Genomic DNA, 18957 nt, shown 5'->3' with positions numbered 1-18957 from the left:
TTAGTAACTGCAGCTTTAGCTGTGCGTCCCCCAACCTTAGTAACTGCAGCTTTAGCTGTGCGTCCCCCCACCCTTAGTAACTGCAGCTTTAGCTGTGCGTCCCCCCACCCTTAGTAACTGCAGCTTTAGCTGTGCGTCCCCCCAGCCTTAGTAACTGCAGCTTTAGCTGTGCGTCCCCCCCCCCCCTTAGTAACTGCAGCTTTAGCTGTGCGTCCCCTCACCCTTAGTAACTGCAGCTTTAGCTGTGCGTCCCCCCACCCTTAGTAACTGCAGCTTTAGCTGTGCGTCCCCCCACCCTTAGTAACTGCAGATTTAGCTGTGCGTCCCCCCCCCCTTAGTAACTGCAGCTTTAGCTGTGCGTCCCCCCCCCTTAGTAACTGCAGCTTTAGCTGTGCGTCCCCCCCCCTTAGTAACTGCAGCTTTAGCTGTGCGTCCCCCCACCCTTAGTAACTGCAGCTTTACCTGTGCGTCCCCCCCCCCTTAGTAACTGTAGCTTTAGCTGTGCGTCCCCCCACCCTTAGTAACTGCAGCTTTAGCTGTACGTCCCCCCAGCCTTAGTAACTGCAGATTTAGCTGTGCGTCCCCCCAGCCTTAGTAACTGCAGCTTTAGCTGTGCGTCCCCCCACCCTTAGTAACTGCAGCTTTAGCTGTGCGTCCCCTCACCCTTAGTAACTGCAGCTTTAGCTGTGCGTCCCCTCACCCTTAGTAACTGCGGCTTTAGCTGTGCCCCCACCCTTAGTAACTGCGGCTTTAGCTGTGCGTCCCCCCACCCCTTAGTAACTGCAGCTTTAGCTGTGCGTCCCCCCAGCCTTAGTAACTGCAGCTTTAGCTGTGCGTCCCCCCACCCTTAGTAACTGCAGCTTTAGCTGTGCGTCCCCCCAGCCTTAGTAACTGCAGCTTTAGCTGTGCGTCCCCCACCCTTAGTAACTGCAGCTTTAGCTGTGCGTCCCCCACCCTTAGTAACTGCAGCTTTAGCTGTGCGTCCCCCCACCCTTAGTAACTGCAGCTTTAGCTGTATGTCCCCCCAGCCTTAGTAACTGCAGCTTTAGCTGTGCGTCCCCCCCCCTTAGTAACTGCAGCTTTAGCTGTGCGTCCCCTCACCCTTAGTAACTGCAGCTTTAGCTGTGCGTCCCCTCACCCTTAGTAACTGCAGCTTTAGCTGTGCGTCCCCCACCCTTAGTAACTGCAGCTTTAGCTGTGCTTCCCCCCACCCTTAGTAACTGCAGCTTTAGCTGTGCGTCCCCCCACCCTTAGTAACTGCGGCTTTAGCTGTGCGTCCCCCCAGCCTTAGTAACTGCGGCTTTAGCTGTGCGTCCCCCCACCCTTAGTAACTGCGGCTTTAGCTGTGTGCGTCCCCCCACCCTTAGTAACTGCGGCTTTAGCTGTGTGCGTCCCCCCACCCTTAGTAACTGCAGCTTTAGCTGTGCGTCCCCCCACCCTTAGTAACTGCAGCTTTAGCGGTGCGTCCCCCCACCCTTAGTATCTGCAGCTTTAGCTGTGCGTCCCCCCACCCTTAGTAACTGCAGCTTTAGCTGTGCGTCCCCCCACCCTTAGTAACTGCAGCTTTAGCTGTGCGTCCCCCCACCCTTAGTAACTGCAGCTTTAGCTGTGCGTCCCCCCACCCTTAGTAACTGCAGCTTTAGCTGTGCGTCCCCCAACCTTAGTAACTGCAGCTTTAGCTGTGCGTCCCCCCACCCTTAGTAACTGCAGCTTTAGCTGTGCGTCCCCCCACCCTTAGTAACTGCAGCTTTAGCTGTGCGTCCCCCCAGCCTTAGTAACTGCAGCTTTAGCTGTGCGTCCCCCCCCCCCCCTTAGTAACTGCAGCTTTAGCTGTGCGTCCCCTCACCCTTAGTAACTGCAGCTTTAGCTGTGCGTCCCCCCACCCTTAGTAACTGCAGCTTTAGCTGTGCGTCCCCCCACCCTTAGTAACTGCAGATTTAGCTGTGCGTCCCCCCACCCTTAGTAACTGCAGCTTTAGCTGTGCGTCCCCCACCCTTAGTAACTGCAGCTTTAGCTGTGCTTCCCCCCACCCTTAGTAACTGCGGCTTTAGCTGTGCGTCCCCCCACCCTTAGTAACTGCGGCTTTAGCTGTGCGTCCCCCCACCCTTAGTAACTGCGGCTTTAGCTGTGCGTCCCCCCAGCCTTAGTAACTGCGGCTTTAGCTGTGCGTCCCCCCACCCTTAGTAACTGCGGCTTTAGCTGTGTGCGTCCCCCCACCCTTAGTAACTGCAGCTTTAGCTGTGCGTCCCCCCACCCTTAGTAACTGCAGCTTTAGCTGTGCGTCCCCCCACCCTTAGTAACTGCAGCTTTAGCTGTGCGTCCCCCCACCCTTAGTAACTGCGGCTTTAGCTGTGCGTCCCCCCAGCCTTAGTAACTGCGGCTTTAGCTGTGCGTCCCCCCACCCTTAGTAACTGCGGCTTTAGCTGTGCGTCCCCCCAGCCTTAGTAACTGCGGCTTTAGCTGTGCGTCCCCCCAGCCTTAGTAACTGCGGCTTTAGCTGTGCGTCCCCCCACCCTTAGTAACTGCGGCTTTAGCTGTGTGCGTCCCCCCACCCTTAGTAACTGCGGCTTTAGCTGTGTGCGTCCCCCCACCCTTAGTAACTGCAGCTTTAGCTGTGCGTCCCCCCACCCTTAGTAACTGCAGCTTTAGCGGTGCGTCCCCCCACGCTTAGTATCTGCAGCTTTAGCTGTGCGTCCCCCCACCCTTAGTAACTGCAGCTTTAGCTGTGCGTCCCCCCACCCTTAGTAACTGCAGCTTTAGCTGTGCGTCCCCCAACCTTAGTAACTGCAGCTTTAGCTGTGCGTCCCCCCACCCTTAGTAACTGCAGCTTTAGCTGTGCGTCCCCCCACCCTTAGTAACTGCAGCTTTAGCTGTGCGTCCCCCCGCCCTTAATAACTGCAGCTTTAGCTGTGCGTCCCCCCACCCTTAGTAACTGCAGCTTTAGCTGTGCGTCCCCCCACCCTTAGTAACTGCAGCTTTAGCTGTGCCCCCACCCTTAGTAACTGCAGCTTTAGCTGTGCATCCCCCAGCCCTAGTAACTGCAGCTTTAGCTGTGCGTCCCCCCACCCTTAGTAACTGCAGCTTTAGCTGTGCGTCCCCCCAGCCTTAGTAACTGCAGCTTTAGCTGTGCATCCCCCCACCCTTAGTAACTGCGGCTTTAGCTGTGTGCGTCCCCCCACCCTTAGTAACTGCGACTTTAGCTGTGCGTCCCCCCACCCTTAATAACTGCAGCTTTAGCTGTGCGTCCCCCCACCCTTAGTAACTGCAGCTTTAGCTGTGCGTCCCCCCAGCCTTAGTAACTGCAGCTTTAGCTGTGCGTCCCCCCAGCCTTAGTAACTGCGGCTTTAGCTGTGCGTCCCCCCAGCCTTAGTAACTGCGGCTTTAGCTGTGCGTCCCCCCAGCCTTAGTAACTGCGGCTTTAGCTGTGCTTCCCCCCACCCTTAGTAACTGCGGCTTTAGCTGTGCGTCCCCCCAGCCTTAGTAACTGCGGCTTTAGCTGTGCGTCCCCCCACCCTTAGTAACTGCGGCTTTAGCTGTGTGCGTCCCCCCACCCTTAGTAACTGCGGCTTTAGCTGTGTGCGTCCCCCACCCTTAGTAACTGCGGCTTTAGCTGTGTGCGTCCCCCCACCCTTAGTAACTGCAGCTTTAGCGGTGCGTCCCCCCACCCTTAGTAACTGCAGCTTTAGCTGTGCGTCCCCCCACCCTTAGTAACTGCAGCTTTAGCTGTGCGTCCCCCCACCCTTAGTAACTGCAGCTTTAGCTGTGCGTCCCCCCACCCTTAGTAACTGCGGCTTTAGCTGTGCGTCCCCCCACCCTTAGTAACTGCAGCTTTAGCTGTGCGTCCCCCCACCCTTAGTAACTGCAGCTTTAGCTGTGCGTCCCACCACCCTTAGTAACTGCAGCTTTAGCTGTGCGTCCCCTCACCCTTAGTAACTGCAGCTTTAGCTGTGCGTCCCCCCAGCCTTAGTAACTGCAGCTTTAGCTGTGCGTCCCCCCACCCTTAGTAACTGCGGCTTTAGCTGTGCGTCCCCCCACCCTTAGTAACTGCAGCTTTAGCTGTACTTCCCCCCCCCCCCCCTTAGTAACTGCAGCTTTAGCTGTGCGTCCCCCCACCCTTAGTAACTGCGACTTTAGCTGTGCGTCCCCCCGCCCTTAATAACTGCAGCTTTAGCTGTGCGTCCCCCCACCCTTAGTAACTGCAGCTTTAGCTGTGCGTCCCCCCACCCTTAGTAACTGCAGCTTTAGCTGTGCGTCCCCCCACCCTTAGTAACTGCAGCTTTAGCTGTGCGTCCCCCCACCCTTAGTAACTGCGGCTTTAGCTGTGCGTCCCCCCACCCTTAGTAACTGCAGCTTTAGCTGTGCGTCCCCCACCCTTAGTAACTGCAGATTTAGCTGTGCGTCCCCCCACCCTTAGTAACTGCGGCTTTAGCTGTGCGTACCCTGCCCTTAGTAACTGCGGCTTTAGCTGTACGTCCCCCCACCCTTAGTAACTGCAGCTTTAGCTGTACGTCCCCCCACCCTTAGTAACTGCGGCTTTAGCTGTGCGTACCCTACCCTTAGTAACTGCAGCTTTAGCTGTGCGTCCCCCCCTCACCCTTAGTAACTGCAGCTTTAGCTGTACGTCCCCCCACCCTTAGTAACTGCAGCTTTAGCTGTACGTCCCCCCACCCTTAGTAACTGCGGCTTTAGCTGTGCGTACCCTACCCTTAGTAACTGCAGCTTTAGCTGTGCGTCCCCCCACCCTTAGTAACTGCAGCTTTAGCTGTGCGTCCCCCCACCCTTAGTAACTGCAGCTTTAGCTGTGCGTCCCCCCCCCCCCTTAGTAACTGCAGCTTTAGCTGTGCGTCCCCCCCCCCCTTAGTAATTGCAGCTTTAGCTGTGCGTCCCCCCACCCTTAGTAACTGCAGCTTTAGCTGTGCGTCCCCCCACCCTTAGTAACTGCAGCTTTAGCTGTGCGTCCCCCCACCCTTAGTAACTGCAGCTTTAGCTGTGCGTCCCCCCACCCTTAGTAACTGCAGCTTTAGCTGTGCGTCCCCCCCCCTTAGTAACTGCAGCTTTAGCTGTGCGTCCCCCCACCCTTAGTAACTGCAGCTTTAGCTGAGCGTCCCCCCACCCTTAGTAACTGCAGCTTTAGCTGTGCGTCCCCCCACCCTTAGTAACTGCGGCTTTAGCTGTGCGTCCCCCCACCCTTTAGTAACTGCAGCTGCCATTACTTCTGTTATATGTGTAGTCTGCACTGAACTTGGTAGGAATAACGTCTTATCTGCAGTCATTAGGAAGTACATTTATACCATATACGTGTGCGTACTATATACATTTCATGTTAGATGTGACCGGGTGACCTCGCTCTGCCAGGATCACAGATATTCGTCCTCTGACTTAGAATAGAGAGTGGTTACTTATCCCTGAGTGGGTTTACTTCACCAGTCCTAGGGATTCCCTGTTACTGATTCCACCCACTGCGCAGTCAGTACCACCACCCGGCTGGAATCGCTTCTCCCGGGCTCCTGCCATTCTGGCTAGTGTCGACTAATTCCCACTGGTCCCTCAATATAGAACAGTCTGCACAGGTAGGTGGTAGAAAACGAGAGACTTACCTTTGTTAACTCTTTCTTCAAAATTCATTGGGTCTACAGGGAACATCGGGGTTGTAGGTGGTAGATGAGAGTCTGGGCACCAAACAGTTAAAGCTTTCGGTGTATCCCAGAATGTTCAGCTACTCTCCACAGCGTCCAAAAGAAGCATCCCGGGAGGCTGTCCAAAGGCATGAAACCGAACAAACATGCGGACTGAAGACCACGTAGCCGCCTTGCACAGTTGTTCGGTGGACGCACCACGGCGTGCCGCCCATGAAGGTCCATTTTGCTGGTTGTGAAGCCACCAAGTTAGTGAATGTCGAATCTCCGGAGTTAGAGTAGAAATTCAAACGCTCTGACGCTGTCTCAGCAGCGCCCTGTCACGGTGCACCTGCTTCTGCCTGAGCATGGAGGCGGGGTTATAGAGGATAGGAGCCGAGCATTCTGGGATACGCTGGAAACCCTGTCACGGTGCACCTGCTTCTGCCTGAGCATGGAGGCGGGGTTATAGGGGAGAGGAGCCGAGCATTCTGGGATACGCTGAAAGCTTTAACTGTTCGGTGCCTAGACTCTCATCCACCACGTACAACCCCAATGTGCCCTGTGGAACCCCTATGAAAGTTTGTTTGGAGACACTGGGTCAGAAGAGAGAGCAGAATAGCGTTTTGCACTGGTGAGGTGGTAACAGCGCAGCAGATGGAGATCTTATGGACCAAGTAGATGTTTATTGCTCAAACAGTGATCACCCCATACAAATATTCTGCGCAAGTGCTCTCTATGATAATCAGAGGAGAGATATATATATATATATATATATATATAGCAGTTATAAAAGGCGGCACTCAGAGACTTGACTTGTGCAAAACAAACTTTTAGTGCAAAAACTGCAGGTTACAGCATCAACGTTTCGGGCACGTAGACCCTTCATCAGGATAACCCCCAAAGTGAACAGTTACCAACATATATAGGTGCACTCACCCCTGTAGTCTCCCCCATGCTGGTCACCGCTGCTCACACATCCCGGGCCCGGCTCCGTCCCCCTGGGCTGTCTACTTCCCCCGGAAGTGACGTCACGGGTCCCGGCTGTGTTGCCACGGTAACCCTGTGCAACAGACAAAACCTGTCATGGAGCTGGACTGCCTGGTATCACATCAGTGTGCCTGAATGAGAGCCAATAAAGTCTTACTCATTTCAATATTCTGATTACTCACAAAAGTGCCTAGTACATATTTACACATTACTCGGTGGATAAATAATATAATATAAATGTGCTTATATCTCTCCACACCGCAGTGTTGTTATCAAACAGTCAATTAAAATATAAAATAATCTCAAAATGCTACGTTGCTGTAAAAATGGTCTGTGACCCTAAAAACACTGCACACATCAAAAATATATGTTAAAAAATACACCACACCTCGTGTGCTAATACTGCACACAACTGTAAAACTAATCTCTACATTGGTGACATTATCCCAACCAATATCCCGTTTATCCATATATAAACAACCACCTCCATAGTGTTATTACTACTACAAGTGCTCATCTCCAAAAGATAGACCTGTTATCCCTATTGCAGCCCGCTCCTAAGCAGGAAAACCTCCCACATATCACATATTTAACATCCCCCGTGCTAACATATCATTTACCCCCTAATCAAAAACAAATAGTAGCACAGTATACAATAACATAAAACAATAACATTTAAAAACCATAATCCATATAGAGCACATCAAAACTCTACACAGATGGAAAACAGCAAAAATTCAAACAGTAAAAGATTCAAAATGAAACCGGCTAGATGTACAAGGTCCCTGTTATTCACTCTTATTACCTGTGCATAGAAATCACTAGGCTATGGGGACCCACAACTTATCCACAGGGATCTTTGGACCACATGTTTCCCTCCACTGTATTATAAGAAATTGGTTGTTTATATATGGATAAATGGGATATTGGTTGGGATAATGTCACCAATGTAGAGATTAGTTTTACAGTTGTGTGCAGTATTAGCACACGAGGTGTGGTGTATTTTTTAACATATATTTTTGATGTGTGCAGTGTTTTTAGGGTCACAGACCATTTTTACAGCAACGTAGCATTTTGAGATTATTTTATATTTTAATTGACTGTTTGATAACAACACTGCGGTGTGGAGAGATATAAGCACATTTATACTTTATATTATTTATCCACCGAGTAATGTGTAAATATGTACTAGGCACTTTTGTGAGTAATCAGAATATTGAAATGAGTAAGACTTTATTGGCTCTCATTCAGGCACACTGATGTGATACCAGGCAGTCCAGCTCCATGACAGGTTTTGTCTGTTGCACAGGGTTACCGTGGCAACACAGCCGGGACCCGTGACGTCACTTCCGGGGGAAGTAGACAGCCCAGGGGGACGGAGCCGGGCCCGGGACGTGTGAGCAGCGGTAACCAGCATGGGGGAGACTACAGGGGTGAGTGCACCTATATATGTTGGTAACTGTGCACTTTGGGGGTTATCCTGATGAAGGGGCTACGTGCCCGAAACGTTGATGCTGTAACCTGCAGTTTTTGCACTAAAAGTTTGTTTTGCACAAGTCAAGTCTCTGAGTGCCGCCTTTTATATCTGATATATACATGGAGGTTCAAACCTCATTGGAGGGCACCAGAGCCAGTTAACTCTTGGAGGTTTTTCGAGTGCCAGCCACAAAAGGGTATTTATATATATATATATATATATATATATATATATATATATATATATTTCTCTTACGTCCTAGAGGATGCTGGGGACTCTGTAAGGACCATGGGGTATAGACGGGCTCCACAGGAGATATGGGCACTATAAAAAACTTTAGATGGGTGTGCACTGGCTCCTCCCTCTATGCCCCTCCTCCAGACCTCTGTTAGATCTTGTGCCCAGAGGAGACTGGGTGCATTACAGGGAGCTCTCCTGAGTTTCTCTGATAAAGACTTTGTTAGGTTTTTTATTATCAGGGAGCAGTGCTGGCAACAGGCTCCTTGCATCGTGGGACTGAGGAGAGAGAAGCAGACCTACTTAAATGATAGGCTCTGCTTCTTAGGCTACTGGACACCATTAGCTCCAGAGGGTCGGAACGCAGGTTTCACCCTCGCCGTTCGTTCCGGAGCTGCTCCGCCGTCCTCCTCACAGAGCCGGAAGATAGAAGCCGGGTGAGTATGAGAAGAAAGAAGACTTCAAAGGCGGCAGAAGACTTCAGCTCTTCTCTGAGGTAACGCTGCGCGCCATTGCTCCCACACACTACACACACAACAGGCACTGTATGGGTGCAGGGCGCAGGGGGGGCGCCCTGGGCAGCATTATTAACCTCTAGGGACACTGGCATATACATTAGATACTGCGGAGGCAGTATATTAATAAACCCCCGGCAGTATAAATAATTTGAGCGGGACCGAAGCCCGCCGGTGAGGGAGCGGGGCTTGATCCTTCCAGCACTAACCAGTGCCATTTTCTCCACAGCACACTGCAGAAGCTGGCTCCCCGGACTCTCCCCTGCTGAACACGGTTACAGAGGGCAAAAAAAAGGGGGGGGGGGGGGCACATGTAATTGGCGCAGTGAAGTGTATTTACATATATATATATATATATATATATATAACTATAAAAGCGCTGTACTACTGGGATTTATTCCAGTGTCCGGGGGCGCTGGGTGTGTGCTGGCACACTCTCTCTCTGTCTCTCCAAAGGGCCTTATTGGGGGTCTGTCTCCATATAGATATATCCCCGAGTGTGTGGGGGTGTCGGTACGTGTGTGTCGGCATGTCTGAAGCGGAAGGCTCATCTAAGGAGGAGGTGGAGCAGATGATTGTGGTGTCTCCGTCGGCAACGCCGACACCTGATTGGTTGGACATGTGGAATGTTTTAAATGCAAATGTGGCTTTATTACATCAGAGAATGGACAAAGCAGAGTCCATGGAAAAAGCTGGGAGTCAATCCATGGCTTTGACGGTGTCACAGGGCCCTTCAGGGTCTCAAAAACGTCCCCTGTCCCAAGTAGCAGACACTGATACCGACACGGATTCTGACTCCAGTGTCGACTACGGTAAGGCAAGGTTACACCCAAGGGTGGCCAAAAGTATTCATTGTATGATCATTGCAATAAAATATGTTTTGCATATCACAGATGACCCCTCTGTCCCTGACACGAGGGTGCACATGTTTAAGGAAAAGAAACCTGAGGTAACCTTTCCCCCATCTCATGAGCTGAACGCGTTATTTGAAAAGGCTTGGGAAACTCTTATGGCGTGTCCTTTCCCTGCACAGGACAGGGTACGGTGGGAATCCTCGCCCAGGGTGGACAAGGCTTTAACGAGCTTATCCAAGAAGGTGGCGCTACAGTCGCTAATACACATACGGGTGCTTTGCTCAGACCGGCAATAGCATCGGCTTGGGTCTGTAGCGCGGTAGCAGCTTGGACAGATACCTTGTCAGCTGACATTGATACCCTTGATAGGGATACCATTTTATTGACCTTAGGTCACATTAAAGACGCAGTCTTATATATGAGAGACGCTCAGAGAGACGTCGAGATACTAGGTTCAAGGGCCAACGCCATGGCGATCTCGGCTAGGCGAGCACTGTGGACCCGCCAATGGACGGGTGATGCCAACTCAAAGAGGCATATGGAAGTTTTACCTTACATGGGTGAGGATTTATTTGGGGAAGGTCTCGCGGACCTGGTATCCACAGCTACCGCGGGTAAATCTACTTTTTTGCCTTATGTTCCCCCACAGCAAAAGAAAACACCGCAGTATCAGATGCAGTCTTTTCGGTCGCATAAGTCCAGAAGGGGCCGGGGCTCTTCCTTCCTCGCTAGAGGTAAGGGTAGAGGGAAAAGAATGCCTGCTACGGCTAGTTCCCAGGAGCAGAAGTCCTCCCCGGCTTCTACTAAATCCACCGCATGATGCTGGGGCTCCACTGAGGGAGTCCGCACCGGTGGGGGCACGTCTTCGGCTCTTCAGCCACGTCTGGGGTCAGTCGGACGTGGATTCTTGGGCGATGGAAATAGTATCCCAAGGCTACAAGCTGGAATTCGAAGACGTACCTCCTCGCCGATTCTTCAATTCGGCTTTACCAGCTTCTCCCCCAGAGAGGGAGATAGTTTTAGCTGCAATTCAAATGCTGTGTCAACAGCAAGTGATTATCAAGGTTCCACTAATACATCAGGGAAAAGGGTACTATTCAACCTTATTTGTGGTCCCGAAACCGGATGGCTCGGTCAGACCCATTCTAAATTTAAAATCCCTGAACTTGTACTTAAGAAGGTTCAAGTTCAAGATGGAATCGCTCAGGGCAGTGATCTCCAGCCTGGAAGGGGGGGATTTTATGGTGTCACGTACCCATATATCCTCCTCATCAGGCATATCTGAGATTCGCTGTACAGAACTGTCATTACCAGTTTCAGATATTCACCAAAGTAATGGCGGAAATGATGGTGCTCCTGCGCAGACAAGGAGTCACAATTATCCCATACTTGGACGATCTCCTGATAAAAGCGAGATCAAAGGAACAGTTGCAGAAGAGCGTGTCGCTCTCCCTGAGAGTGCTGCAGCAGCATGGTTGGATTCTAAATCTACCAAAGTCACAGTTGATTCCAACGACTCGACTATCTTTCTTAGGCATGATTCTGGACACGGAACAGAAGAGGGTTTTTCTCCCAATGGAAAAAGCCCAGGAACTCCAGAACATGGTCAGAGACCTGCTAAAACCAAAAAGTGTCAGTCCATCAATGCACTCGAGTACTGGGGAAAATGGTGGCGACCTACGAGGCCATCCCCTTCGGCAGGTTTCATGCGAGGACTTTTAAGTGGGACCTTCTGGACAAGTGGTCCGGGTACCACCTTCAAATTCATCAGAAAATAACCCTGTCCCCCAAGGCCAGGGTTCTTTCCTGTGGTGGCTGCAGAGTGCTCACCTTCTAGAGGGTCGCAAGTTCGGCATTCAGGACTGGGTTCTGGTGGCCACGGACGCGAGCCTCCGAGGATGAGGAGCAGTCACACAAGGAAGGAATTTTCAGGGACTGTGGTCAAGCCAGGAGGCTTGTCTACACATCAACATACTAAAATTAAGGGCCATATACAACGGCCTACGACAAGCGGAGAATATTCTTCGCGACCTACCGGTTCTGATTCAATCAGACAACGTCACAGCCGTGGCTCATGTAAACCGCCAAGGCGGGACAAGGAGCAGAGTGGCAATGGCGGAAGCAACCAGGATTTTGCGCTGGGCAGAAAATCACGTAAGCGTTCTCTCAGCAGTATTCATTCAGGGAGTGGACAACTGGGAAGCAGACTTCCTCAGCAGACACGATCTCCATCCAGGAGGTGGGGACTTCATCAAGAAGTTTTTGCAGAAATAACAAGTCTTTGGGGACTTCCTCAAATAGACATGATGGCGTCACGCCACAACAAGAAGCTTCGGAGGTATTGTGCCAGGTCAAGGGACCCTCAGGCAGTAGCGGTGGACGCCCTGGTGACACCATGGGTGTTTCAGTCGGTCTATGTGTTTCCTCCTCTTCCTCTCATCTCAAAAATATTGAGAAACATAAGACAAAAAGAGTGCAGACAATACTCATTGTTCCAGATTGGCCTCGAAGGGCCTGGTATTCAGATCTTCAGGAACTGCTCACAGAAGATCCATGGCCTCTTCCTCTCAGGGAGGACCTGTTACAGCAGGGGCCCTGCATGTTCCAAGACTTACCACGGTTACGTTTGACGGCATGGCGGTTGAACACCGAATCCTAGCTGGGAAGGGTATTCCGGAAGAAGTCATCCCTACTCTGATAAAGGCTAGGAAGGAGGTGACGGCGAAACATTATCACCGTATCTGGAGGAAGTAAGTTTCTTGGTGTGCAGCCAAGAATGCTCCTACGGAAGATTTCCATTTGGGCCGTTTTCTCCACTTTCTACTGACAGGAGTGGATATGGGCCTAAAGTTAGGCTCCATTAAGGTACAGATTTCGGCCCTATCTATATTCTTTCAGAACGAATTGGCTTCTCTCCCAGAAGTCCAGACTTTTGTAAAGGGAGTGCTGCACATCCAGCCCCCTTTTGTGCCCCCAGTGGCACCATGGGACCTTAACGTGGTGTTACAGTTCCAAAAATCTCACTGGTTTGAGCCTCTTCAAACGGTTGAATTAAAGTTTCTCACTTGGAAGGTGGTCATGTTGTTGGCCTTGGCATCTGCAAGGCGGGTGTCCGAATTGGCGGCCTTGTCTCATAAGAGCCCCTATCTCATTTTCCATGTGGATAGAGCAGAGTTGAGGACTCGTCCTCAATTTTTACCTAAGGTGGTGTCATCGTTTCATATGAACCAACCTATTGTGGTGCCTGTGGCTACGGGAGACTTGGAGGATTCCAAATCCCTTGATGTAGTCTGGGCCTTACAAATTTACGTAGCCAGAACGGCTCGGGTTAGGAAAACAGAGACACTGTTTGTCCTGTATGCGGCCAACAAGGTTGGCGCTCCTGCTTCTAAGCAGACTATTGCACGCTGGATCTGTAACACGATTCAGCAGGCTCATTCTACGGCTGGATTGCCGGTACCAAATTAGGTAAAGGCCCATTCCACGAGGAAAGTTGGCTCTTCTTGGGCGGCTGCCCGAGGCGTCTCGGCTTTACAGCTTTGCCGAGCGACTACTTGGTCGGGTTCAAACACTTTTGCAAAATTCTACAAGTTTGATACCCTGGCTGATGAGGACCTCATGTTTGCTCAATCGGTGCTGGGGCGTCATCCGCACTCTCCCGCCCGGTTTGGAGCTTTGGTATAATCCCCATGGTACTTACGGAGTCCCCAGCATCCTCTAGGACGTAAGAGAAAATAAGATTTTAAACCTACCGGTAAATCTTTTTCTCCTAGTCCGTAGAGGATGCTGGGCGTCCGTCCCAGTGCGGACATATTTCTGCAAGACTTGTATATAGTTGTTGCTTACATAAGGGTTATGTTACAGTTAAGATCAGTCGTTGGCTGATACTGTTTTGTTCATCCTGTTAACTGGTGGCGTATGTTCCATGTTATACGGTGTGGATGGTGTGGGCTGGTATGAATCTTGCCCTTAGATTAACAAAAATCCTTTCCTCGTACTGTCCGTCTCCTCTGGGCACAGTTTCTCTAACTGAGGTCTGGAGGAGGGGCATAGAGGGTGGAGCCAGTGCACACCCATTCTATCCTAAAGTCTTGAGTGCCCATGTCTCCTGCGGAGCCCGTCTATACCCCATGGTCCTTATGGAGTCCCCAGCATCCTCTACGGACTAGGAGAAAAATAATTACCGGTTGGATTAAAATCTTATTTTATATATATATATATATATATATATATATATAGCCCTGCCCTCAACCTCTATGACTAGTATACCGATCAATATAAATACATCTTACATTTCCTCTCCTGTCATATATATGTGACCCACACCAGTTTGGCTAAGCACAGTCTTAGGGCCCATTTAGCAGCTTAATCCGTGAAAATATATTATTAAGTATCGCCTGTATGTATGTAGGTGGGACCGCAGCAAATATCTCCGATGCCTAGTGCACGCTCTCCGTTGCTGCCGGCAGCCCCCCAGGTTTCTGTGGGGGATACAATGCTGCCAGGTTTACCTATATACCAGAGACTGGTCCCACAGCGATGTCAATTTGAAGATGTCAGTAGCCCACTGTAACTGGGCAGGAGCACCGGCAGCTCGCTGAGTATATCGCAGGACCGGCTTTCAGCGCTTCTGTCCCTGCAGGTGCCCGATGATACGTCCCGCTGATGTGATTGCCTTTTGCGCTGATATTACACCCGGATGACACTGAATATGCGATTAATGATGAATGGGCCCTTCTCCTAGATCAGGATAATTACCATCACTTCCTCCACTAAGGGGGTCATTCTGACCCCATCGCACGCTGCAGTTTATTGCAGCGGTGCGTTCGAGTCAGAACTGCGCCGGCGCCTCAGTGCCGTGACCGCCGTTTTAACCTTGTGGGCTTGGTCTCTGGCCATGTTACATTTTTGCAGTAGTGTTCCATTGCTTACCAAGTAAATGGTTATTGTGTCAGCATGCAGGTATAGTGTGAGTATAAAAGTACTATCTTCTCTGGTTAGAGATTTAACAATGGTGACCATTTTCTCTTTACAGATTTGTCGCAATCAGCGACCTGTACGAAGCCACGGAAGACGGCACGGAAAGCCAGGTACTGAGAGGCCGTAAGATATATGATCTAGAGAGATGAGTAAAGGAAATTATTATCTATGGAGTTCACTGGAACCTCGCAGGCCTGATTCTGAGCCTCGTGGTTATTAGCAGACTGCGCCCAAGTTATATCGTCTCATTCACTGCGGCCTAGTAACGTCACCGACACGCCTAGGTTATATGGTCTCATTCACTGCGGCCTAGTAACGTCACCGACACGCCTAGGTTATATGGTCTCATTCACTGCGGCCTAGTAACGTCACCGACACGCCTAGGTTATATGGTCTCATTCACTGCGGCCTAGTAACGTCACCGACACGCCTAGGTTATATTATCTCATTCACTGCGGCCTAGTAACGTCACCGACACGCCTAGGTTATATTATTTCATTCACTGCGGCCTAGTAACGTCACCGACACGCCTAGGTTATATTGTCTCATTCACTGCGGCCTAGTAACGTCACCGACACGCCTAGGTTATATTGTCTCATTCACTGCGGCCTAGTAACGTCACCGACACGCCTAGGTTATATCGTCTCATTCACTGCGGCCTAGTAACGTCACCGACACGCCTAGGTTATATCGTCTCATTCACTGCGGCCTAGTAACGTCACCGACACGCCTAGGTTATATCGTCTCATTCACTGCAGCCTAGTAACGTCACCGACACGCCTAGGTTATATTGTCTCATTCACTGCGGCCTAGTAACGTCACCGACACGCCTAGGTTATATCGTCTCATTCACTGCGGCCTAGTAACGTCACCGACACGCCTAGGTTATATTGTCTCATTCACTGCGGCCTAGTAACGTCACCGACACGCCTAGGTTATATTGTCTCATTCACTGCGGCCTAGTAACGTCACCGACACGCCTAGGTTATATTGTCTCATTCACTGCGGCCTAGTAACGTCACCGACACGCCTAGGTTATATCGTCTCATTCACTGCGGCCTAGTAACGTCACCGACACGCCTAGGTTATATTATCTCATTCACTGCGGCCTTGTAACGTCACCGACACGCCTAGGTTATATTGTTTCATTCACTGCGGCCTAGTAACGTCACTGACACGCCTAGGTTATATCGTCTCATTCACTGCGGCCTAGTAACGTCACCGACACGCCTAAGTTATATTGTCTCATTCACTGCGGCCTAGTAACGTCACCGACACGCCTAGGTTATATCGTCTCATTCACTGCGGCCTAGTAACGTCACCGACACGCCTAGGTTATATCGTCTCATTCACTGCGGCCTAGTAACGTCACCGACACGCCTAAGTTATATTGTCTCATTCACTGCAGCCTAGTAACGTCACCGACACGCCTAGGTTATATCGTCTCATTCTCTGCGGCCTAGTAACGTCACCGACACGCCTAGGTTATATCGTCTCATTCACTGCGGCCTAGTAACGTCACCGACACGCCTAGGTTATATTGTCTCATTCACTGCGGCCTAGTAACGTCACCGACACGCCTAGGTTATATCGTCTCATTCACTGCGGCCTAGTAACGTCACCGACACGCCTAGGTTATATTATCTCATTCACTGCGGCCTTGTAACGTCACCGACACGCCTAGGTTATATTGTCTCATTCACTGCGGCCTAGTAACGTCACTGACACGCCTAGGTTATATCGTCTCATTCACTGCGGCCTAGTAACGTCACCGACACGCCTAAGTTATATTGTCTCATTCACTGCAGCCTAGTAACGTCACCGACACGCCTAGGTTATATCGTCTCATTCACTGCGGCCTAGTAACGTCACCGACACGCCTAGGTTATATCGTCTCATTCACTGCGGCCTAGTAACGTCACCGACACGCCTAGGTTATATTGTCTCATTCACTGCGGCCTAGTAACGTCACTGACACGCCTAGGTTATATTGTCTTATTCACTGCGGCCTAGTAACGTCACCGACACGCCTAGGTTATATCGTCTCATTCACTGCGGCCTAGTAACGTCACCGACACGCCTAAGTTATATTGTCTCATTCACTGCAGCCTAGTAACGTCACCGACACGCCTAGGTTATATCGTCTCATTCACTGCGGCCTAGTAACGTCACCGACACGCCTAGGTTATATCGTCTCATTCACTGCGGCCTAGTAACGTCACCGACACGCCTAGGTTATATCGTCTCATTCACTGCGGCCTAGTAACGTCACCGACACGCCTAGGTTATATCGTCTCATTCACTGCGGCCTAGTAACGTCACCGACACGCCTAGGTTATATTATCTCATTCACTGCGGCCTTGTAACGTCACCGACACGCCTAGGTTATATTGTTTCATTCACTGCGGCCTAGTAACGTCACTGACACGCCTAGGTTATATCGTCTCATTCACTGCGGCCTAGTAACGTCACCGACACGCCTAAGTTATATTGTCTCATTCACTGCAGCCTAGTAACGTCACCGACACGCCTAGGTTATATCGTCTCATTCACTGCGGCCTAGTAACGTCACCGACACGCCTAGGTTATATCGTCTCATTCACTGCGGCCTAGTAACGTCACCGACACGCCTAGGTTATATTGTCTCATTCACTGCGGCCTAGTAACGTCACTGACACGCCTAGGTTATATTGTCTTATTCACTGCGGCCTAGTAACGTCACCGACACGCCTAGGTTATATCGTCTCATTCACTGCGGCCTAGTAACGTCACCGACACGCCTAGGTTATATTGTCTCATTCACTGCGGCCTAGTAACGTCACCGACACGCCTAGGTTATATTGTCTCATTCACTGCGGCCTAGTAACGTCACGACACGCCTAGGTTATATTGTCTCATTCACTGCGGCCTAGTAACGTCACCGACACGCCTAGGTTATATCGTCTCATTCACTGCGGCCTAGTAACGTCACCGACACGCCTAGGTTATATCGTCTCATTCACTGCGGCCTAGTAACGTCACCGACACGCCTAGGTTATATCGTCTCATTCACTGCGGCCTAGTAACGTCACCGACACGCCTAGGTTATATCGTCTCATTCACTGCGGCCTAGTAACGTCACCGACACGCCTAGGTTATATTGTCTCATTCACTGCGGCCTAGTAACGTCACCGACACGCCTAGGTTATATCGTCTCATTCACTGCGGCCTAGTAACGTCACCGACACGCCTAGGTTATATCTTCTCATTCACTGCGGCCTAGTAACGTCACCGACACGCCTAGGTTATATCTTCTCATTCACTGCGGCCTAGTAACGTCACCGACACGCCTAGGTTATATTGTCTCATTCACTGCGGCCTAGTAACGTCACCGACACGCCTAGGTTATATTGTCTCATTCACTGCGGCCTAGTAACGTCACCGACACGCCTAGGTTATATTGTCTCATTCACTGCGGCCTAGTAACGTCACCGACACGCCTAGGTTATATTGTCTCATTCACTGCGGCCTAGTAACGTCACCGACACGCCTAGGTTATATCGTCTCATTCACTGCGGCCTAGTAAAGTCACCGACACGCCTAGGTTATATCGTCTCATTCACTGCGGCCTAGTAACGTCACCGACACGCCTAGGTTATATTGTCTCATTCACTGCGGCCTAGTAACGTCACTGACACGCCTAGGTTATATCGTCTCATTCACTGCGGCCTAGTAACGTCACCGACACGCCTAGGTTATATCGTCTCATTCACTGCGGCCTAGTAACGTCACCGACACGCCTAGGTTATATCGTCTCATTCACTACGGCCTAGTAACGTCACTGACACGCCTAGGTTATATCGTCTCATTCACTGCGGCCTAGTAACGTCACCGACACGCCTAGGTTATATTGTCTTATTCACTGTGGCCTAGTAACGTCACTGACACGCCTAGGTTATATTGTCTTATTCACTGCGGCCTAGTAACGTCACCGACACGCCTAGGTTATATTGTCTTATTCACTGTGGCCTAGTAACGTCACTGACACGCCTAGGTTATATTGTCTTATTCACTGTGGCCTAGTAACGTCACCGACACGCCTAGGTTATATTGTCTTATTCACTGCGGCCTAGTAACGTCACCGACACGCCTAGGTTATATTGTCTCATTCACTGCGGCCTAGTAACGTCACCGACACGCCTAGGTTATATTATCTCATTCACTGCGGCCTAGTAACGTCACTGACACGCCTAGGTTATATTGTCTCATTCACTGCGGCCTAGTAACGTCACCGACACGCCTAGGTTATA

General features: G+C 50.7%; 1 protein-coding gene across 4 annotated transcripts in view; it reads left to right on the top strand.

Moving 5' to 3' along the window:
• Positions 1-18957, top strand: part of GDI1 (GDP dissociation inhibitor 1) — a 147558-nt gene that overhangs the window by 114463 nt on the left and 14138 nt on the right. For all 4 annotated transcript variants that reach the window (XM_063935823.1, XM_063935825.1, XM_063935824.1 and 1 more), the window contains one exon: positions 14724-14778. In XM_063935823.1, coding sequence (XP_063791893.1) covers positions 14724-14778 — 55 coding nt within the window. The remainder of the gene's footprint in view (positions 1-14723; positions 14779-18957) is intronic.

This window comes from Pseudophryne corroboree, chromosome 8, assembly GCF_028390025.1.
Source record: "Pseudophryne corroboree isolate aPseCor3 chromosome 8, aPseCor3.hap2, whole genome shotgun sequence".
Lineage (NCBI taxonomy): Eukaryota > Metazoa > Chordata > Amphibia > Anura > Myobatrachidae > Pseudophryne > Pseudophryne corroboree.
Note: the sequence above shows the minus strand (reverse complement) of the source record. Positions and strands in the feature narration are given on the sequence as shown.